The following is a 24,513-nucleotide window of genomic DNA, read 5'->3' as shown; positions in this document are numbered from 1 at the left end:
CCGGGGGGCGGGGGGTACCAACGGTGTTGAATTGCCTCCATTTGTACACAGTCTGCCTGACAGTGGACTGTCAAAACTCTTTGGAAATATTTTTGTAACCTTTTCCAGCCTGGTGAGCCTCAACAACTGCTTTTCGGAGGTCCTTAAAAATTTCCTTTGTTCCAGCCATAATACACTTCCACATACCTGTGTTGTGAAGATCAGACTTTGATAATGAATACCCAGAATTCTGTTGTTTAAATAAGGCAGGACCTCCCACACTCATACTTGATTATCATCCCATTGATTTAAACACCTGGCTCTGATACCCCCTTCAAATGAACTGATAATCCTAGAGGTTCACATACTTGTGCCACACACAAATATGTGGCTTTGGATCATTTTCCTCAATAAATAAATGAACAACCATAATGTTTTTGACTCATTTGTTTAATTGGGTTCTCTTTATCTGGTTTTAGGACTTGGGTGGAGAACAGATCCTGTTTTAGATCATCTTTATGCAAAAATATTGAAAATTCAAAAGAGTTTACAAACTTTTAAGCACCATGGGATGGAAGTTCTGTGGTTTTCTCATGAGTAGAGCATCAGGGGGTCAAGGGAGAAACAGGAAGCTTGCCTGTGCACGTGCGCCCTAAGTTCAGCCAAACCCTCACTTTCTTAATCATTTTGGGATATGGTTAATTCACAGCTGAAAAGAGGCCTTTGAACGGTGGCACAAAGAAAATAACCGCTCAGTGAGTCAGCCTGCCTTTCAAATTAGAGAAAGTAAAGCAAAGAGGAAAACAATATTTTTAAAAGACTTTAAAACAACAGCAAAAAGCTTAAGATTTTGACTAAGCAAGTTATACATGGATAAAGGGGACTGTACAAATTTGAAAGATTAATATTTTGGCAAAAGTGCTTTTGGTGATATTTGGAATTACATAAATAAATAGATCAGACCTTCGTGGGAATTTTGACTGTTTGACATAAAAGGGAAAACACAGTTGGTATAATTTACAAAACAAGGAGATAAGTGAGGCATGAGATCAACCATGTCATTCGAACTACAGAAAGATAGATTGGACTAAAGCCGTAAGGGTATAGAAGAAGTGAAAGAGGAAAAAAAAGAAGCTTACCGTTTACTTTCATCTTCGTAATTGATTTACTTTTACTTTAGTATTATAAATTAAAAAATGGCAACCACCAGAAAAGCTGGAAGGCTTGGTGAGGGGAGCAACCAATAGGAAAGGGGATTACTCTAGAAATATTACAAAAGATGTTTGAAGAAATGGGGAAACAGGTATCTGAATCTGTCAAATTATTACAGGTAGTCCTTGACTTAAGACCACAGGTGGGACAGGAATTTTGATTGCTAAGTAATGCATTAAGTGAGGATCACATGACTGCACCCAATTTTACAACCATTTTTTTGCTGCAGTCATTAAACAGTCATTGCGGTCATTAAGTGAACCATGACCGGGGCTTGCAATTTTCCTTCTGTTGTTAAGTGAAACAACAGGTACTATACAGCAGGGTTCCTCAACCTTGGCAACTCTAAGCTGTGCGGACTTCAACTTCCAGAATTCCCCAGCCAGCTTTGCTTTGGCTTTGGCTTTGCTGGCTAGGGAATTCTGGGAGTTGAAGTCCGCACAGCTTAGAGTTGCCAAGGTTGAGGAACCCTGCTATACAGTACTGTGGTGGGGGGAGGTGTGTGATAGTGATATGTTTTCCCCCACAGTTTAATACCTTAATAAAAATCAGATTTATATAACAAAAGCTGCAGAGTTTACTACAGCAGGGGAAAAAAGTTTAATTGCTTTAAACTTACTAGAACAAAGATTCCAATGAAGACCTTAAATGTTTTTAATAATCAACCACGAATATTAACTGAAAATAATACTAGCCACAGAAGCATTTCCAATTTAGCTTGGTTCTTTAGGGAGAATATTAGAATTGTGCTGTAATGTGCAGTATAATGAGATAAGGAAAACTCAGAAAGGCATCTGAGATATGGTTGAAACTGTAAAATAGGAGACAAGTGATCTTAAAATCAAAATTCTCTAGGCATTTTGTAAAACGAAACAGTGTTTCATTAAATTAAATTACTGTATTTACTGTATGATACTTACTGTATTTTAGAGTGAAGCATCCTACATTTTAGGTCTTGTGAGTGGTATGCCAGAGGAATTCCAAAAATTGGTAGGGCCAGTACCAAGAAATAGATATGGCCAAATCAAAAACTAAATTTGATTCAACACTGTATGATGTTACTAATATTAAATTTAATTACTATTTGTATATTTAATTTTACAGTTTTGACACATTGACACAATTCAGCCAGTTTTGGAGGAAGACTGCATATTGTCCAAGGGCCTCAGGCTGTGAACCTCGGCCATATAGCCAGATGTGGCCAGGAAAGTTATTTGCACTTACAGTACAGGCTCAGATTTTGATGGCCATACTCTTGATGATTCATCATGAAGGCATTTAATTTAAAATGGTGGATTGGCTTGCTTTCCATTTGGTATACTGTAGTGGCTGAAGGTACTAGGCTAGAAACCAGGAGACCATGAGTTTGAATCCTGACTGAGGCACATAAGCCACTTAGTTGGCCTTGGACCAGTCATTCTTAATCAGCTCTAGGAAGAAGGCACTGGCAAACCACTTCCAAAAAGTGTTGCCAAGACAAATGAACTTGTCCAGGAACCATAGTCACCAGCCTGCATTTAAAGCCTACATTAGCAACTGAAGCCACAAAAAAGAATTTCTTTTTTTCCCTTTAAAGTACTGTGAAAAAGTGACAGCTAGGAGAGAAATGAGGACTGACAAAGGATAGCCCATCCCTAAAATAAGGATGCCTTGTACACAAGTTAACAGAAGAATTTCTTCTCTTGGTGGCACAGAGGTGTCATTTTTCTTCATTGTGGGAGGAGCGAAAGTGTGTTTCATCAGCAAAAGATTGTCCTAAAAACTGTACAGGTAGTCCTCACTTAGCAATCACAAAAGGGACTGGAAAATTGGTTGTTAAGTGGTACGGTCATTAAGTGAGTCACTGTGTGACTGGGCCTGATTTTAGACCATTTTTACATCAGGCTAGCCGGAAGAGGCCATCACAGGGCATTTTACTTAGATCTCCCAAACCCGAAAATTGGCCCTACAATATTGCTTTTTATTGGCAGTTCTGATTACAGTATTATTTTGATAATAAGCTGTAATTGATATGTGGTGCTTTCTTTTGCACAGAAGCCCCTTTGCCAGGTTAGGCTGGTATGAAAACAAATCTACCTGGGCCCATGATCTGTTGATGTCCAATTTATATTACAATGCAAAGGTTCCCAAATTTTCTTGGTTCATGGCATTGTATTTCCATGAACTGTGTAAGAGTGATGTGAGTGCATGTTAATGAAACTATTCTCACTGTTGATGTCATGTACATATAAAATGGATTACAGTACAGTACTGTACTTTTTTTTACAGTGTGTATAATACTTGCATTTTTTCCTAGACTGTTACGTTTTTCCAAGAGATTAATAAAATACTCTCTCGCATCCAGAATGCTTCTAAGGAACCTTTTTCCCTCCCTTTGGTATGAGAAAAATGTTTTTGTTGGAGTCAACATGATGCCCAAATAGGATTGCAAACAGAGTTTACATGGACTTAGCCCACCTCTGAATTGAACAGGACTTCTGAGTCATTCATGCAGTGCAGTGAGGACAGTGCTTAAATAACTACAGCAAGACTGTTGGGGCATACAGTAGTAGGCAATAGTATCCACTGAGCTCAGTCAGACATGCAGATCAATTGACATGTTTGGAACTGCAAGTGGACAGCTTTATGACTCCCATATACTGTACTGTAATGAACAACAGAAAAATGAACAGTTCCCTAAGAAGGATGACTAGTCCCAAAAGTTAAACAGCACAATTATATTAAGAAACTGTGGTTGCAATCCAGACATGGTTGCAGTCCTGGGCCATGACAAATAATAAGAACCACAGTGGCTGGAAATTCTAGGACTTGGAGACTTCACTGGGGGCACCAGGATGGATGGAGAAGGCTGATCTGAACAGTTCAGAACACTTTTCCCCTTTAAACCATCTTTAATTCAGTAATCAATTTCTGTTATCCTTCAATGAACTAAACATTTAAAACATTTTAATAATAATAATAATTTACTATCATGAATACATAATACTTTAATAACATACATAGCATAATAGCAATACTTAACAAAAGTATGATTATTATTACTGGCATAATATTGCGTCACAGTACAAAAATAAAGTGCAAAATCAGATTTTACAAGTACCTATAAACATCAGTACAGTATACAGTAAGATTAGTCTTTTCTGTGTCTTGCGTAACGCTGGATAGGCTGGCATGGCTGGTTGAGGGCTGCGGATCGTCTGGGTCTTCTGTCCCAGTGGCTGGGGAGGGAAGTACAGGTGAGGAAGGAGTAACTTTCCTAGAGAACCCAGCATGTGTGGCTTGCATGGTTTTTTTCCTTTCTCTTCACATATTTCACGATAGCGCTCTTAAGATGTCATCAATTTCTCAACGTACTTTTCCAGAACATTGCACACTTGGATCCATGCTTTCTAATTGTGATAAACTTTTGTTCATTCCCAAGAAAATACCAGCCAATCCTTCCACAGTGAACGTTTTGGGCTGAACTTCTACATTTCCTCCTCCTCCTTCAAAGTGTTCTTCCTCTTCCTCTTCCTCCAACAACCCTCGTCCTTCCAATTCCTCTTGCAGTTCAGTTAAATCTTCGTTTGAAAGCTCTCCTTCAGTGTAGGCCATTAAATGTTTCACATCCTCAGCATCAACCTCTAAGTCAAGGGATTTTCTGAGTATCAAAACGTTCTGATTTATTTCAAAGAGCAGCAAAACATTTTAAAAACCGTTTTTCCAAATCCCCTGCATGCATCTTGCCACGCTGCTGCAATGTTTTTGGTGCAACGGAGGATACTTTGTGTGACTTTCCAAAAGTCACACAACGTTGCAGTCTCATTCTCCACTGCAGCTATGGCTTTGGCAAACGTTGCACATAAACAGTAGGCCTTGAACGTTGTGCTAGCTCCCTGGTCCATAGGCTGAGAGAGACGGGTGGTGTTTTTGGCTCCCTTACATCCGGCTGGGATTGCCGAGGTGCAGGGGATGTCCAGCTGCATTGTCAACAGTTGCCTTCTGTTACGATTACATCTGGAAAACGTTGGGCAGCTTCTCCGTCAGCGCTTGCGGCTTCACCTGATGAATGTCTGTTGCGGTAACCAAGTCTGTGCTGGAACCGCATAAACCAGCCACGGCTGGCAGCAAATATGTCGATGCACTCCTCGCCTGCTCTTCCTTTCAGCGTTCTGAAAGCGCTGCGTGCTTAGCCTGAACGAGAAGAAGGCTACTCGGAATCCTCTTCTGGATTCGACCCTCAGTCCAAAGTACAAGCGGTTTTTCTCTTTCGCGGATGAGACCTGTTTGGTGTCTTGCTCCTTTCATCGCCTTTCTGGCCCTTTCCTTATCCTTCAGAATAGTGGAGGGGGTGGGATGGGCCAGCCCCTCTTCTTGCGCTGCAATGTTCACCTCCTTCCCCTTGTCATGCGCTTTGGTGATCTTCATCTTCAAATCAAGGCTGATGGCTTTCCTTTGCTTCCTGCTTCCTTGCGTAGCTGACATGGCGCCCTCTCTCTTTGAAGAGGCTGCCAGCCAAAACAAGAGCCGGTTGCGGAGCGCTGTCCTGCAGGGAAGGAGAGAGGGAGGGAGGGAGGCTGGTTCAGAACGATTCACCTTCAGTGTTAGGGTGGGGGGAGGCAGTACTGTAGCGCAAGAATGTGTTTTCCTTGTCTGCTAAAATGTATTTCCCTGGACAAAAGCACGTGAATGGTCACTGCTAGCAGCAACATATTTTAAATTCATTTATTTACTATATTCAATATTGGTTTATACGCTCCACCTTTGTTCTCAACTGGCTCCCCGCCCTGCTCCTCTTGGTCATTTTTTTCCTTAGTGTACAGCATGTGCAAGACTGAATCTGATTCTTGACCATCGGAGAGAGTGAACTGTGCAGTTTGGACCCTACATACAGTACAGTCCGTTTGTGAGGAAAAGCCAGGGTTTGCAGGAAGGGATAAAAACTCGCAAAAATTGTCTGCAGAGTTGAAGATCAGCGGTTTAGAGAATAGACAGACAACGCATATTGCTTCACCAGCGTTTTATCCTCAGGCTGGGTCTTTGCCATCTGCATGACCCAGTCATTTTCTTTCTCTCACAGAAATCATCGCCACACATGCAGACACATTGAGATGAGGCAAGGAGAAGGGGAAGGGGAAGGGAAGGAACCCCTACTCAAGCATTAGAAAGCAGATCAGTTTTTTCTGGATTCAGCTTTGAGGAAAACAGGATTTTTTACAGTAGTGCAGTAATCAAAGTTGAAAAACTTTATTACTGTACTGTAGAGATAAAGATGGATATCGCACCCGCAACTTAATTTAAATGTAGAAACTTCCCGAACATATGCAAACTCATACTGTGCTGAAGGCAGGTATCTCTGAATATACGATTACTGCATATAAGGGCATTCTGCCAAATGCATGTTGGTTTTAGATGCTGTACTGTACGGTAATCTAGATCACTCTCAAAAGTCTCAAAAAGTTAAGAAAAAAAAATAAAGCTCCTAGATCAGTAACAGCCACTAAGACAGTATAGCAAGCCAAAATTGCCATCATGTCTAAATAGTATCAGCCAGGACAGGATTTAGCTATGTCTGCTGACATAATACTCTTTTTTTTCCCCGTGTCAGAAGCACCTATCAAGGCACTTCTGCATTGAAAGGAATTGCCAGTGACGTCACCGTTGCCCAGGGGACGCCCGAGGGGGCTCCTTTCATGTCCCTGTTATTTTCCCGCCTAAGTGGTATAATAATACTACTGTGTGTATTGCATTTATTTTTCCAAAAAAAATAGCCCTATATTTGGTCCTCTGCTGCTGTTGGAAAACACAAAAACAGATGGGAATGTGTTGAAGACTCCCAACGTTATTTTGCGCATTACTATCACTCTTCCTCTTTTATTTTTATTCTTTTTATATTTTAAAGAGAAGTCAAAGTACAAATACTTTTTCAAAGTATTAGAAAAGAAATTGAAATAAACAAGAACAAAAATAAAATGGAACAAAAATGAAATAAAATACACTAAACCACCTAGATCAACAACAGCCACTAAGACTAAGAGACTAAATAAAATGCATACCCTATAGCAGTATGCACACACAGTGTCATGAGTAAGGATGGCGAGCAGGGGGCTCTCACCCAGACTGTCAAGCGCATGCGTAGCACTGAGGAACTGTTCAGCCATTCAAAGAGACACAGATCGGGACCGCCTTAACCTTTGGGGTTTATATGGCTGGGTTTTCCCACGCTTTCTCAGTTTGTTAGGATTCTTGTTAAGTACTACTAATAAATATTAGAGACCAAGTCCTCGCCTCAGTGTGTTTCCTGGTAATCAGGACACACAGGGTTCACACTGCTGGTCCTGCACACAAGTGAAAATGCAGGAAGAAAATGTGTGCCGGCTTCGAAGTCCCCAGATATCACACACTTGTGACCGTGGGAAGAAAACATGTGCTGGCTGCTCAGTCCACAGATGTCATGTGCTCATGTGACCCTGGGAAAGCAAAGGCCATAAACGCACGTTGCTTCTGGGGTACCAAATGTTGGTCGCATGACCATGGAGGCCTTTCAATAGCTGAAAATGGCCACCACTTCTGAAGTGGCTGAATGTTGGTCACATGATCACAGAGGCCTCACGAGGGTCGTAATTTCGGGGACAAGTTGTAAGTCTATTTTTGAAGCACCGTCATTGCTTTGAACAGATGTTAAGCAAATGGTTGTATGTGGAGGACTACCTGTAAAAGTGAGTGGTTGCTTATGAAGTAAGAATGGCAGAAAGGTTTATAAAGATGAAAGAGGAGATGAAAGAAGAACTTACAAAAAAATTGAACAATCTATAGGACAACTTATGGGAGAAATTAAATTAATGAAATAGTGGAAATTGTAGAAAGTAAAACAGAAATAATAAACAGAGAGATGGAAAAGGACTTAGACAATATGGCATCACTGGAATTGAAAAAAAAAAAAAAATTTGTTTGAGATTTAGAGGAGTTCCAGAGTATCCTGGAGAAAACACCAGAGAAAATTTTCTGGAAAATCCTTTGGATGGAAAAGTGGAAAAATTAATGGGAAAAGGCAAAATTACTTCATCAATAGTATTCTAAATTATATAAAGTAGAAGAAGTTTCCCTGGCAAAGGATGATGAATATTTAAAGAAACGAAACTTACCAAAAAACAGAAAAACAAACAATGAATGAATGGATCTAGGGAAGTTTATGAAGCCATTAAAAAAAAAGGCAAAAATAGGGAGAGCCTGGACCAGATAGTTTACCAGCCTCTTCTTATAAACATTTTGAAGATGAATTATTACAACCATTGCAAAAAATGTTGAATTCTATTTTACAGACTGGAAAGCTATTGTTGGATAGAGGCTAATATAGCATTAATACCTAAAGAAGGTCAAGATTTGATTTCACCAAAAAATTGCCGCCCAGTATCATTATTGAATAATGACTATATTTATGATGATTTTACCTGAGAGGATGAAAATGGTCTTACAGGACTTTATTCATGAAGATCAATGTGGGTTTTTACCCAGAAGACAGTTGAGAGATAATACCAGAAACATATTGGATATTTTGGAATACTTAGAACAACATAATGAAAAACAAACTGCATTGATTTTTCTAGCTGCAGTTTTTAACAACTTGAAGTGGACTTTTTTGTTTAATTTAGGAAGATATGGTCTTTGGTGAGAATTTTATTAAATGGGTAAAATCAATTTACACTTCACAAAAGGCATAGATAATTGTAAATGGAGAATTAACAAAACCTTGTGAGATACAGAAAGGGACAAGACAAGGATGCCCCTTGTCACCACTGTTATTCATCTTAACTCTGGAAGTATTGAATAGAGACATAAGACAAGATGAAAGAATTGTTGGACTGAGGATTAAAAGGGAAACATATAAATTATGGGCATTTGCTGATGATTTGGCGATAATTCTGGAAAATCCTTTGGAATAGTGGAAAAATTAATGGAAAAGTTAAAGGAATTTGGTGCGTTAGCTGGATTTAAAATTAATAATGAGAAAATGAAGATGTTAACAAAAACGTGAAGATGGAAGAGCAAAAACGATTGATGGAAAAAACTGGTTCTAAGATTGGAGAAAAAAGTGAAATATTTGGGTGTTACTATAATAAGAATTGTATGTTACTTCAGAACATGGAATGAAATTAAGGATATGCTAAGAGGAGAGAGATTACAATTTATTTATTTATTTAATTTATATCACCGCCCATCTCCCCCAATGGGGGACTCAATTGCCATTGCTGGGGAGAATTTCTGTGATAAAAATGAATATTGACTAGAATGATGTTTTTGTTTCAAACAATACCTATTTTGACAACTGATGTACCATTTAAGCAATGGCAGAAAGATATATCTAGGTTTGTATGGCAAGGCGGGGAAAAGCCAAGGATTAAATATAAAATCCTCCAAGATGCAAACGAACTAGGAGGATTGGGATTGCCTGATTTGAAATTTTATTTTGCAGCCTGCTGCTTGATTTGGATGAAGGAGTGGGTACTGCTGAGAAATAAGAGAATTTTAGAACTAGAAGGGCATGACCTGAGGTTTGGATGGCATGGCTTTCTATGGTATAATAAAGTAGCTTTTAAAAATCACTATATTAGAAGTGCCACATTGAGAACATGGAATCGTTATAAACCCAGATTGTGCCCAAAAATGCCTTTATGGGTCTCAGCACAAGAAGCATTTTATAGAAAAGAAACAGCAGGCAAAGAGAGATGGTTAATCTACTGAGAATTGTTAGAACCAGAGCATGGAGAACGGAAGAGGAGCTCAAGAGATCAGTTGCCTGCAAAGGGAATTAGTTTTCATTGGTTTTTGTATGCACAGTAAGAGAAAGATTAAAGGTAGATAACAGGATATTTGGAATTGAACAGTACAAGACAGAATTTGGAATTGAACTGTGGTCAAATGATGAACATGTAATTATAAAATGTATAAACTTTTGTTGAAATTTGAAACGGAAGTAGACAAGTAAAAGAATGGATGATAAAATGAACTAAGAACTTTGGATATTGTATACTGATGGAACAATGGGAAAATACGTGGCTGAAAGGACTGAAATTTACATTACGTTAAAATTTAAAATACAACTTTTATAAAATGATGCACCATTGGTACATGACTCCAGAAAAATTATCTAAATGTATGAAGGTACTTCAAGTTAATTTTGAAATGTGGAAAACATTAAGAGTCGTTTTATTATTCCTGGTGGACTTGCAAAAAAGGCAGAAAATTTTGAGTTCAAATACAAATAGTGTTATAAAACAGTTATAAAACGGTGTTATAAATGAGTTATGGAAGACTGTTTTATATATGATAACTGTTGTGAGATTATTATATGCACAAAATTGGAAAGACTTCGAAATACCCACAATGGAGGAATGGCTGGTGAAGATGACAGAATTAGCAGAGATGGCAAAATTGACTTGTTTGATTAGAGAAAGCTCAGCAACTACATTTATCAGTGACTGGAAACCCCTTATGGACTTTTTACTGAAAAAAAGAAAAAAAACTTGTGATTTATGAGTTTGATGATTAGAAAGGGTAGACTGTGGAAATAAGGAAATTATGTTGCAACTTAGAGAGTGTAAAATATAAATGTACTTGTAACTGCTGATGAGAAGACTGGAAGACCTCTCCTCTCCTCTCCTCTCCTTTCTTCCTCTTCTCTATTTCTTTCTTTGCATTATTTTTCAATTACTTATTACTTTTCTTTCCTTTTCTCTTTCAAAATTTGTACTGTTTTTTATTTTAAAAAGTTACATTTGCATAGTCTCTTTGTGTACTATTATGAGGGGATCTTCCATCAGAGCTTGTTTGTAAAAGCAAAGCTGCAGTTGGTGAGTCTCTTTCCTGAACGATGGCTAGGGTTCCAGTATGAAATGTAAATTGTGAAGTTTAACTTCACTGAATAATTCAGAATTGCTTCTGTCGTTTTGTTATTTTGGGTCCTTCAAATTTTCTGCAACCTATTCAAAGGCCACTTCACGGCTTCGAGAGAAAGAGCGGGGTCGTGATGGCTGTTTGGCTGGCATCGAAGTCCAGCAGCTCTTCTGCTCCCAGAATGTGGCAATCCCAGAGCACCAGCTGAAAGAATTGAACTTGAAAACAGACAGTGCTTTGCAGGTCAGTTTCCCTGATGTGACTATTTTCTTTATTGTCTAGACTGCCCACAACCCCAGGTCCATGTTAAGGAGTGATTGAATAATGGGGCCATTTTCCTTTTTCTGGTTTTATGAAGTAGACAGTCTATTCTGATACTTATGTATCTCTTATGTCGTGCTTTTTTATACATATATCAGGCGTATAAGATTGCTTTGGAAAGTTTGGGTCACTGTGAATATGCAATGAAGGCGGGTTTCCACTTGAATCCAAAGGCAATTGAAGCAAGCTTGCAGGTAAGAGCCTGTTTCTCTGGATCCAGTCAAGATGTTCCATTAAGAGAGGCAAGCCTGGCGGGTGACAATTAAATTGTTAGGTCATGTTTTGCTTTGGTCTTTTGTGTCTTAAGGGCTGTTGCAGTGAGGCTGAAGCCCAGCAGACTGGACGGAGACAGACTCCCTCTCAGCCGATTCAGTGTGAGCTGCCAACAGTTCCCATCCAGATAGGGGCCCACTTTCTGAAGGGCATATCCTTCAATGAATCTGCAGCAGATAACTTAAAGCTGAAAACGGTAAGGCCCTGAGTCAAATAGTTTGCATTATCAAATCTTTTCCTACTGAGTAAAATGTTCTGTGGTAAAAACACAGGGAGAGAGCAGGGCTTTGAAAATATGTGTTACTGGGACAAGTGCTTTCATGAAAAAGTGAATGGAATGGGGGCAAAAACCTGATCCTCATGTTCAACCCAGAGAACCTCCCTGCAATTATACATGGGCATCTTTTTTGCTTTGTGTCATGCCATCCTGAACTTTTCTGGCCCTTTCCTCTTGTGCTATGAATAATTAATTCAGAATGGCTTTCTATGGTCATGGTTTGCCTCCTTGCTTCAGTCTGAAGAGAGATGGGTAGCACATTTTTACCTCCTGACATCTCACTTGAACTTACCTCTGTGTATTGGTCCAACCCCACCCCAAGTCCTGCTGTGCTGCCTCATTCTTGCAGGGGGTGTTCCTGGGGGGGATGAGTAAAGAAGGTTGGGAGCATATGCCAAGGGTATATACTCCCAGCAGGGTCACCCAAGGTGTGAAGGCCATCCCAGCTGCCCAGCCAAAGCCAGCAGGCACCTATGCTGGGCGGCAGCGCTGTAGGAAGATGCTGGAAGCAGATGATCACTTTAGTGACAATGGCAAAGCCATCAGTTCCTAGTGTGCGGGAGAAGGCGATGGTAAACCACGCCTGCATTTTTACCAAGAGGACCGCATGGTTAGAAAATACTAAACGATTGACAATATAGTGCCTGGTGATGGGCCCCTCAGTTTGGACGGCACCCAACATGGTACTGAGGAAGAACTGAGGAACTTTCGGAGTACTAATGGTGTTTATGACGTGGCTGCCTTAAACCCTTTGGGATGTCTAGTTGCTGATGTATGTTTATTTATTTAATAAATTTATATGGCTGCTCAACTCACACATGGTGACTCCGGGCAGCTTACAGAATTAAAATCCACAATATAAAAAAAACCATTCACACACACAAACACACACACCCCATGGCGGCTACAAACACCATCAGATCAGCCCCTTGATCACTCCATCGCAACCGGGGTCCCCAGGCCCACTGACAGAACCGCGTCGTCAGGGCCTTTTGGAAAAGTATCAAAGTGGGGCCAATCTTATCTCTGGGGTAATGATGTTACCATACAGGAAGAGAAAATCCGAAGCTGCAAAGATAGAACTACAGTAGGAATGTGGAATGTAAGAAGCATAAACAGGAAAGCTCAGCACAGTGAAAGATGAAATGATACAACTAGAAATTGACATCATAGGCATCAGCAAATTGAGATGGACTGGGATCGGACACTTTAGAAGATCACACCGTTTATGTGGCTTCCAGGGGAGGTATGGCAAACTGAAGATGGCTCTGGAAAAGCAGAGCCAACAACCGCAGCAAAGACCAAGGACCCGGTGAGTAGACCCTGGAGCCTCTCCGGATAAGGAGAGGATGGCCAGATGTGCTCCGGATGGCTGCTTCACACAAGGAGACCGCAGGACAACGGTTTTCTGCGGGTTTGAGTGATGGGAGATGAAGGGATTAGCCATCTTGCTCGCAACTGAGGCAGAGACTTTAAAGGACCCTAAGTTCGCCAACGTCGCTTTCTGATCACTCGGAAATAGCTCATTAGCTATTAGAGACCTTTGGACCGACAAGTTTGAAAATGAGTCTGCCTTCAATCCTGAACGAAAGAAAATTGTAATAAGCAGCTATAGGGGCCGCGGTGGCTCAGTGGTTAAGACGCTGAGTCAGAGGATCATTAAGGTCGGCAGCTCAGCAGTTCGAAAACTGAGAGCACAAGCCGCGTGACAGAGTGAGCTCCCGTCAACTTGTCCCAGCTCCTGCTAACCTAGCAGTTTGAAAGCATGCAAATGCAAGTAGATAAATAGGTACCACTTCGGTGGGAAAAATAACAGGGACATGAAAGGAGCCCCCCCGGGCGTCCCCCGGGCAACAGTGACATCACCGGCAAATCCTTTCAATTCAGAAGCACCTCAGTAGGTGCTAAAAGCTAAATAGGATTTTGATCTTAGAAAGTTATAAACGGACTCGGGGTCCAGATAAAGTTGGAATATTGAAACTTTTACAATGAGATTTTGGAATTAATTATAAAGAACAAACAGCTTCTTGGGGGGAACAGATTATGTTTTGGTTTTACAAGACAAAACAAAGATAAGCAATTTCATGATTTCAAAAACTGGACACTAGAGGGGACTAAAGATTTTAGGCAAAGATTCACAAGCCTGTAAAATGTTGCAAAACATTCTAACAATGAAAACACTGAAGGAGACTTTTGAAGAATGGAATCAGAAAATAGTAGCCACGACAACAACTATGTCAGTAATGATGTCTGCTTCTATGGATAGACTATGCTCAAAAGTTGTTATTGAAGAAATGCCAGGTGTAGAACAAATTTTATCTAACATAGAGATGGTATGGAAAGTGGATTTACAACCGACAGGCCAAGAGAATGACTTAGAAAAGGATATTTCGCTGGATCTACAAAAGAAACTGGCTGAGGTTTTAAAATGTTAAAGGGAAATACAAACGACAAACCAAGAGAGTGACCTGGATAATTTTTTCCTATTGGATTCACAAAAGACACTTGTTACAGCCTTGAAGAACTCTGTGCGATGGGACAAAGAAGAAATGAAGAGAAATCAAATCCTGCGACAACATTTGAATGAACTAAGATTGAGACTGGTAGAAGTGAAAGGAAGGAATATAAAGTTGGTTTATTCGATCAAGGTTAAAACAAGGTATGTGGTTACTTCTGACAATCCTTTATGGACTTTCTGACGACACTAGGACTAAAAAGATGATGCTTTATGGATTTGTTTATAGATGAGATATGGGATGAAGAGATACATGTTTGTAACCTTAGAGGGGGTGAAGAGTCACTAAATTTGTTTATACTTGTTGTGATGAAGGTTGGAAGTCACTTCTTTATATATTTCTTTTCTCTTTATTACATTCTTATTTTTCTCGCTTTTTTTCTTGCACTTTTTACTCCTTCAGAAACCAGTATATGTATTTATTTAATATATAAGTATTTATTTATTGATTAGTCAAATTGACCTTATCAATACAGCAGGATAAAATATGTAAAATATGAAATACAAACAAAGCATAATCAAATAATAGGAAGGGATACAATAATAAAACAAGATACATATATATATGTGTGATCGCAGTAGAAGGAGGCGGGAATCAGTTGAGAGAGTCGCCCTTACAGGGTACCCCAATTTGTTCAATATATTGGGATCTTAAAGCCCCAGCCTTCAATACGAACAGAGCAGTTCTGCATACAGTATATATATTATTACCCTGGAGAAAGTAAGACAATCTAAAATGTGGGTCCCAGTACACAGTTCTTTCCAACAGTGGAGATAGATATTTAAGCCTGATAGATGCATATAGTTGACAATTAAACAGGATATGAAAAATATTTTCAGTATCAGGCGAACCTCATAGACAAGTTCTCTCATAGTATGGAATGTTGTGAAAGCGTCCACACTTGGCCATTGAATCCAACAACTCAGGTCTTGCTCTGGAAAAAGCCCTTCTTAAAGATTGGGGCAGACTCATAGAGGGGTATTTTTCAGGTTGAAAGTTTGTTTTGTTAGTAGCCAGCCACTTTAAAGATAGCTATTTAGAGGATAAAAGCCTAATTCTGCTCTGAGTGCTGAGGGAGACATATTGCTATCAGTTCCTAAAACATGCCTCAGGAAGTATGTTTGAATTTGTTCAAGTGGTGTAGCTTTATTTAAACCCCATAATTCAGCTCCATAAGTCATCATTGGAATTATTTTGGCCCTAAAGACTTTCAAGATAGGTGTCAGAGTGCTTGGTTCACTGTGATAAAATAATTTGTATAGCCTTTTGGTGCTTGCTTCAGCTCTTGCCGCGCCTCTTCTAAAATGTTTCATCCACGAACCAGTGGTAGTGAAAGTCACCGATAAATAAGTATAAGAATTCACTTGTTCAATGGGTTCTCCATTTATATGCCAATTATATTTCACATTTTTTTTTACTAATACCAGCACTTTGGGTTTACTCTTATTGATAATCAGAGTTATGAGTGCAATAGGAACTTAACTTTTGCAGCAATCTTCTCACGCCAATTTGAGAATGAGCTAATAAGACCATATCATCCGCATATAGTAGAATATTAATAAATCTATTAAAGATTTTGGGCTGATGTGTATTTGCCACATGCAAAAATCCTGCTAAGTCATTAACATAAAGATTGAAGAGCATAGGTGCTAAGATGCAACCTTGTCTAACACCGACATTGGTAGGTACACTCTTAGTCAGGGATCCATCTACACCAGTGTGAATTTTCACCTGCATATTAGAATAAAGAGCTTTAACCAAAAAAAGGAGTCTAGGATCCATATTTAGATCCACCAGTTTCTTCCACAAGATACTTCTATTTATCAAGTCAAAGGCCACGCTTACATTTATAAATGTGGTAAACAGTTTCTTTCCTGTTTTTAAATGCTTTACTAGATGGTTTAAAGTAAAGCAATTATCTGTTGTAGAACGCTCTGGTGTAAATCCTGCTTGTTCCTCCACTAAGAGGTTATTCTCCATGTCCCAAACTTCAATTTTGTTCAAATGCTTTCCATACATTTTAGTGGCAATTCCAATGAGACGTACTGGTCTGTAATTGATTGGATTACCCTTTATTTAAGGGACAATAATGGCAACTTCCCAACCTGCAGGTATGCAGCCAGTATCGTTTATAAAAGTAAATAAACCTGCTAACAAAGGCACCCACCAATCCGTATAGGTCTTGAATAGTTCTGGAGGCAGAAAATCTTCACCAGGTGCCAGATTTTAATGAACAGATAATAGATTTAATTTCTGAAACAGAAACAGGAGGCCAGGTGGGAAGATTTTCCAAGGTTCGTTTGTACATAAAATCTTGATTAGATTTAAAAGAGAGATTAGAATAAAAATCCTCCCACACTGAAGCAGGAATGGGAATAGCAAAATGAAATTTACGTTCTTTCAGTATGCCTGTTACAGCATTCCAGAAGAAAACTGAATTTGACTCTCTTGCTCAAACTTCCAAATCTGACCATAATTGGACTCTGTAGGAAGCTTTCTTAGAAGCTATCGGTTTCTTATAATCACGCTTAGCTTTCAACATACTAGTATGGTTTTCCGAGGTCGGGCACCCTCGGGCCCGGCGCATTGCGGTCTCAAATGTTTTCTGCTAAGGGAACATACAGAATCAAACCAATTAGCTCTGACTTGTTGTCTGTTCCTCAGCTGGATTTTCTCAGTGAATGTCTTAAATCATCATAGCAAGCCAAGATATTATCTGCATCTGAGGACAAATGAGAAATTAAGTTTCTCCAGGTCTGGGGCTGTACAGAATCCAGAAAACTGGATAATGCTTCAGTATCAACTTTGGCCCATTTAAGTTTTCTATCCTGTCTCACTTCCAGATTTGCAAGGAACCTGTTATCACAAGGTAAATTTTTCTGAATATCGGATCTTCCTCGGAAAGAGACTGAGATTGGTTGGTGGTCGCTGTCTTCTCTTACCAAGACTTGTATATCTGCAAACATCTCAATCTTGTTTCTTGAAACACATATACTGTATAATCTAAAACACTACTAAAATTGCCTGAGTGATAAGTAAAAGGATATATAAAACCAGGATCCCTACCACCTAAAATGTGTAAATTACAGATATAAATCATAGAAACCAGCTGTGAACCTGCAGGGTTGTTGTTTTTTTGTCTCTAGAATGCCAATGGGGAACAGATAATAAGTAATCCTTGGGTATGCCACCCGAGTAGACAAAACTTTGTAGGGAAGCCCCCACCCTGGCACTGAAATCACCTACCAAAACTATAATAGCATTTGGGCATTTTACCTTTAGCTTTAAAATTGTCACTTCCAAATTTGCCCAAATGTTCAGTGAATGGTAAGGGGAGGAATGAGGTGGAAGATAAACGTTCAACAGTACCATTTCAAAAAAATCATAGGAAAATTTAACAATTAAGTGAGAAGATGGAACATCACTGAGGATCAGTTCTTGAGCTTGTCAGCCCAGCTCTGCCTTGACTAGAATTGCCAGACCTCCAGAAGCCCTCCCTTTGGTCTTAAAGTTAGTTGCAGGAATAAACCATGAGCTCCTTCCTTCGGGGGGAAATGGGTGGTGATAAAAATTTAATTAAAGAAAGAAAGAAAGACAGACTGGCAGATGAATCTGCTCTTTATCCGAAGACAGCCAGGTCTCCTGGAGGGCTGTAAGATCAAAACTTGAAGTGAATATTTGTAGCTCAGAGTTGAACTGTGGAGTCCTTGGCGCTTTCTGAGCCTTTTTTTGTTTTCTTGCAGACGTTTCATTGCCAGACTAGGCAACATCTTCAGTGCGAAGAGGGAGTGGGCGGGCCTTGCTCTCTGTTTATATACCGTGGCTTGCCCTGCTTGTGTTGCTGGGGGTGGTGTTCTCTCCTTGGGAGTTCTTTGATTGGGCTGTTGTTTGCTGCTTGGTTGATTGCCTGAGTTAATAGTTCCTTGATTAGGGTGTATTGTGCTGTTTGATGGTTCATCCGGTGTTAATCTTAGTGTTAATCTTTGCATATCTGGGTGCTGATTGCTGGCAAGGGAGTGTACTTGTCATGAGTAAGGATGGCGAGCAGGGGGCTCCCATCCAGGCTGTAAAGCGCATGCGTAGTACTGAGAAATTAGGTATCCATTCAAAGAGACACAGATCGGGCCCGCCTTAGCCTTTGGGGTTTATATGTCTGGGTTTTTCCCACGCTTCTTCAGTTTGTTAGGATTTTCTGTTATGTAGCAGTAATAAAACACTAGAGACCTATTCCTTGTCTCAGCGTGGTTCCTGGCTGTTAGGACAGTCCTGGTGTTTTGGCTTTTCTACTGTCTCTTTGGAATGGTATGTAGATGTTGTTTACCTCTGTGTGTCTGTTGATGGCTGCTTTGTCTGAGTGCCAGGCTTCCAGGAATTCTCTGGTGTTTTTGGATTTGGCTTGGGTTAGGATGCTCACGGTTTCCCAGTTGAAACTATGGTTGAGTCTGTGGACAGTCAGTCAACCAAGCAGCAAACAACAGCCCAATCAAGGAACTCCCAAGGAGAGAACAACACCCCACCAACACAAGCAGGGCAAGCCACAGTATATAAACTGAGAGCAAGGCCCACTCCCTCTTTGCACTGAAGATGTTGCCTAGCCTGGCAATGAAATGTTTGCAAGAAAACGACAGGGCTCAGAGAGCACCAAGGATTCCACAGATCAAAACTTAAAAGAAAATCCACCAGGTCTGCATCCAGTACTCTGGCTTTCCATCCAGCAATATTCCAGGACAATAATCGAAAATGATCTGCATACTTTGCATTTGTGGATATAGGGAGAGACCTCATGTGTACTTGGGAAGGAGCATATGTATTTTCCAGTCATTCCACATAAGAGATGTCTAAAATTCCATCAGGATCAAAAAACACTCACTGATTTATTATGTGCCTGTCTTCTCTTTTGCCAGGTTGCTGGTTGGACTTCAAATGATTTTGAGGGCCAGCAGCCTGTGGGAAAGGTACATTTGTAGATTGGCCCATCAAAGTAGTAATGGGAACCAGAGGAGGAATCAACAGACAAGGGGTGTCCTCCTTAGAAAGCAATTCAACTCTTGCTCCAAGACTTTCTTCTAATTGTTGTTCCACAGTAGTTAGGATTTTATCAGGGTTCTCAAAAAGGGCATTTTTTATGTCAGCAGTTGGAGTAATAAGATCAATTAAGGGTTTTGCAGCCTTACGTGTGGCTTCTAAAAGATCTGTCAGATTATCTGATCTATTAATAATGTCCACTTGCTCAGAGTCTGGCAAAGTACGGAAGGAGTTAATCAAGCTTGTCTCTAGTAGCTCTTCCCAGCACTGACGAGTAGGAGGCATACGGTGGGTTTTTTTTCAGGTTGCCATTTCTCAAGGACAGAGGGGAGATAACATCCTTGGAAATAACAGCTTTAAAGTCACTGCAATTAGGCTTGGAAGAAATAGCGCTCTTTTTGCCAGAACAAGTTATTAGAGGTCTGACTCCTTCCTTAATAAACACACAAATAGGAAAAATCTCAAGCCTGCTCAAAAAAAGGTTTCATCGTAAACAGCATTATTGCTGTGGTAGGCTGGTTAAAAGATGACAGAATATGTGTAAAATCACTTCTGGAAGGAAGCCACTCAACCCTCTGTAAATCCGCCAGCTGTCTTTCACAGTGAAGAAGCTGGCTGAGGGAGGAAATGTGTTTCTGGATCCCCACCTTCCCTCATTCAGTCTGTTATTCAACATTTGTGAAGTGATCTGGCTCTGCTGTAAGTAGCAATTACAGTTTGTATGCCTTTTATCCAGGTCTTCTTGGGATAGAGAAACTTGCCTGGCATGCGCCTCTGAATGTTGGTCACATAGCAAATTTGTAGCACTTTTGATCAAATCCAAACTGGGGTCCATCTTTGAGTCAACAGGTTGTACAAGTGACTCTTTTACTGAATCCACGTTATTATTAACAGTAGTTAAAAGATCAAATATTGAAAGCACTGTTTGCGCTGTCGGCAGGCATTGCCTAGCTATGAAATCAGTAAAGTTTTCATTTTGCAATTCCTCTCCTCCACGTTGCATCAGTCCCTTAGTGGCAGAACAAATAGCTGCAGGTCGGAGGGGGGAGCCCTCCCCAGGGATGGAAGCAGAAATATCCAGAAGTTGAGAACTTCCTACCTCTGCTTGTAAATCCCACTCCAGAGGGTTGTATCTGTTAGAAAGGCTAAGAGGTGGAGGTAAAAATTTGTTTCTTACAACTATTGGCTGGTGGTTGTTTCAAGAAACTGTCCATTTTGAGTTGATTAGTAGGTTTGCATGGTGGCTGCGAAGCAGAATGGGAGCACAGGCTTTTAGATTCCTTTTGTACGCAAGGATCTTCTGTCTTAGTTTGTTTGCTGATGCCACGTTTTTTCTTTCTTTTTCCCATGTTGTTTGAATTCACTCTCTCTTGCTTGCAACTTTGCCTCCACAATTATCTTATCATAAAAGTTTATGAGTGTACTTAAAATCTAATAAAAACTACAGTAACCTAAAATACTTCCAAAGTTCCATTTAAAAGTTCCATCTCCTTTTAGGGGGAGATGGGCGGTGATAGAAATGTGAATAATAAATAAATAAATAAAAGTAATATAAAAAGAGCGGGAGGGTAAGGAAACATGTGTTGCTGGACTGCTGCCTAGGCTCCTCCCCACCTGCAGAAACCAGTAATTTTCATTAAAAAGTGTGGTATCTCTAAACTGAAACAAGTTGCCATCTAGTCTTCTACTTATTGTCAAATTCTTTTTACATTTCCATGATACTACATTTAGTCAGTTATGGCCTTGAAACTTGCAAATATATTTATAGTCAGGTTCTATTCGTGATTAATGTAATAATTTTCATTACACAGAAATCCTTCTTTCTGCTACAGTATCACTCTTGGTCTCCGGGATTCTTATCATGGAATTGGGAGAGTTTCAGCTGAGGGAGCAGTGCGCCACTTGCAATCTCTTAGCCTGGCTCTGGTTTTCAGATATCGAAAGAGTTGGATTTAATAAGTCAAAAATAAAAATGAAAGCAAACAACTTCTCTTTAAACTGTCCCCAAATCGTTCTAACATGGTAATATTGATGCTTTCATGCATCATTTCTTTCTCTCCACATTCTGTTGTACTGCTTCTGGCTGCCGTTGGCATTTGCTTTTGATCCTGTCCCTGAGCATATAGACCAGTTGGAGCTGGAACTGGGGCATGGCCATGCCTGGAAGCAGTAAGTTTGTGGGAAGCTGGTGCAGATTGGCTTGGGCCATCATGACTTAAGCAAGAGTAATGTACGTAGGAATTCTAGATGTCAGCAATGCAAAACATAATCAGGTGGAGTGGGGAATGTTTATGTTGCTTGTTTTTTGCTTATCTCTCTCTCTCTCTTTCTCTCCTGGCAGCACACTATGATACAACTAATTAAAGAAGCTGGTTACCATAATGGAATGACCCCAAGAGATGACTCTCCTGTGACAGAAGTCCTGAACCAAGTTTGCCCTTCTACATGGCGGGGAGCGTGTAAGACTGCTGTACAATTGTTGTTTGGACAAGCTGGGCTGGTAAGTAGCCATGAATTGACAACTGTATGAAGGTGGCCAAAATAAAGGGAAGGCAGGAATGCAAGACAGATCATTTAATCCTGAAAGACTAAAGTTAAATTATAGCAGTTGGGCCTGCAGTGAAGTGCTGTGTTCAGGGTTTCAGCCAGTTAGGCCTTTATTCCTCACTTTGCTCCTCACAACCTCCTACTTTCTCTGTTTTTGCCAACCCAGAGATGAGCATTCTCATGGTCTTGTGTTGATTTCTCCCCGTTGAGTTTTTTCTCTAATCTTTGGAAGTATTGCTGATTCATCTCTTGTGTGTGTAGATAATTCTGTTCGGACTAAGTTTGCTTTTGGCACATACCACAGTATCATTAACCAGCAAATTCTTCATGATCCCACTGTTTTGGGGAAACCATATTGTCAGAGTCAAGCCTGCCTCTGACTCAGAAAGCGAAACTCCTTCTGAGCCAGAGGAAGAAATAGAAACTTACTGGGCTGAGACCAGGAAAACAAAACTTGAGGATGAGCCAGCAGCGTGGGAAGAGTCCAAGGCACTGATTGGCCAGGATTCGGGGGAGGATTCCAATCCTCCAATCAGTGCGCACCGACGGGCAGAAAAGTGCGCGAAAGGAAGGCAGCCTGATTGGCTGCAGAAGGGTCCAGGCGTGTGAAGGATCAGGATAAAAGGCAGACACGCGAAGAGCGAGCTGCCGGAGACAACCGATCCTCCAAGCCTGCAGCTTCAGCGGAAGAGTCCCTACCTGCATCGGAGACTGCGTCTGTTGCTGAAGAGGAACCAGTGCCTTTGCTCTGCTCTGAAGAGGACTTGAATCCTGCTTCTGCTGCCACCGAGGATTCTGTATTCGCCGTGCCCAGCGATCCCAGCCTTGCATCCAGCCTTGAAACGCCGCGATCTCCCGCGCAGCTTCTTTGTGCCTCTGATTCTCAGTCCCGCAACTTGCCTTCAGTGCAGTTCAACCGTGCTTCGGGTGCTCAGCCTTGCTCAGGAGTTTCACACCTATCTTGTTGTGAACTCGTATCCCAGTCTAGTCTTGCTTCGAGTTTCCAGTCTTGTTCCAAGTCTGCAGTCCAGAGAATGCAGCCCAGTCCAGGGCTTCCAGCTGAGTCTAGCCTTGCTCCAAGTTCCAGACTTGCTCCAAGCCTCCAGTTCAGGGAATCCAGCCTATTCCAGTGCATCTAGTTTGAGCCCAGCCTTTTTTCCAGTTCTTAGTTTTGCTTCAAGACTCCAGTTGCCGCTTCCCATCCAACGTGAGTCTTCAGCTACCCGGTGTTCCAGCACCAGAGCAGCTCAAGTGCTGTTCCAGTTCAGGACCTGTTGCCCTCAGCTTCATCACCACCGTGTGTTCCAGTCTTCCAGTCATCCAGTTCAGGGAGTCCTGTTCCGCTATCTTGTGGTTGCCCAGTTGGGTTTGATTGAAACCAGTTTTTTGTGCTTCAAGGACTTAATTATTGTACATAGTTATTTAATAAAGGGTATTTTTCATATTACTCTGCCTGGTTGCATAGTCTGAACAGGACACATACAATCTTGAGCTGTGGTCCCCAACCTTTTTGGCACCAGGGACCGGTTTTGTGGAAGACAAATTTTCCATGGAACGGAGGCAGGGATGGTTTTCCTTGGATTCACAAGGCACACGTCAGGCACTAGGACAGGCACGGAAACCAGCAGGTTCAGGCAAGGAGCTCCAGCCTGGTAGCTATTGGAGGCTTCGGCAACAGCGTGGATGAAGCTTTCCTCCCCCCCACCCCGCTCACCCCCTGCTGTGTGGCCCGGTTCCTAACAGGCCACGGACTGGTCTGCAGCCCAGGGGTTGGGGACCCCTGATCTAGAGCAAAATGGTTCTGATCAGAAGTTCGTACATATTTCTCTGGGTGGACCACTACGTTTCCCTAGTCTCATCTACCTCACCATGTTTTTCCTTGACTTGTGAGAAAAACAGACTTGCAAGGTGCAAGTGGGCTTTTTCTATCTACGGTACATATTGCAGCAGCTTATTTTTGATTGACATGGGAAAATACTTCTATTCCTGAACAAGTTATTTTTCAGCCTAATTTCAGCCAATCACACTCTCTCCCTCTGCCCATCCTGCCTCACAGGGGAAAAATTGGAGGAGGATATTGTTCTGCCAAGTGTCCAGGCAGTGTTCAGGTGCCCAGACAATTGGTTCCTTTAGATCCAGAGACAATAAGCACACCAGTGAATAAAGAGATTTTAAGCTTTATTATTAACTTAAACAGATTTAAACAGAAACACAGTTTAGGCAGATTAAACAGAAACATAAAAAAGCATAAAGAAAGAAGAATCATAGCATACCAAGCAAGATCTTACTTACTTACTTACTTACTTACTTACTTACTTATATTTCAAATTTCATCACTGCCCATCTCCCTCAAAAGATGGTACCCAATCTCCTATAGGCTGTCAGGAGCCCTTAATAAAGACAGCAGAGATGCCCCAGGGCAGCTCCATTTCCACAGCACCCAGCACTCAGGTCCCTGCAGAAGCTCCTAAACTCAAGAGGCCATCCTCA

General features: G+C 40.9%; 1 protein-coding gene across 1 annotated transcript in view; it reads left to right on the top strand.

The window, feature by feature from the left end:
* Positions 1–24,513, top strand: part of GARRE1 (granule associated Rac and RHOG effector 1) — a 107,556-nt gene that overhangs the window by 64,266 nt on the left and 18,777 nt on the right. Inside the window, exons 4-7 of the mRNA XM_063313018.1 lie at positions 11,161–11,307; positions 11,484–11,579; positions 11,693–11,854; positions 21,818–21,976. Coding sequence (XP_063169088.1) covers positions 11,161–11,307; positions 11,484–11,579; positions 11,693–11,854; positions 21,818–21,976 — 564 coding nt within the window. The remainder of the gene's footprint in view (positions 1–11,160; positions 11,308–11,483; positions 11,580–11,692; positions 11,855–21,817; positions 21,977–24,513) is intronic.

This window comes from Candoia aspera, chromosome 11 (genome assembly GCF_035149785.1).
Source record: "Candoia aspera isolate rCanAsp1 chromosome 11, rCanAsp1.hap2, whole genome shotgun sequence".
Taxonomy (NCBI): domain Eukaryota; kingdom Metazoa; phylum Chordata; class Lepidosauria; order Squamata; family Boidae; genus Candoia; species Candoia aspera.
This window is presented reverse-complemented; position numbering and strand designations above follow the sequence as displayed.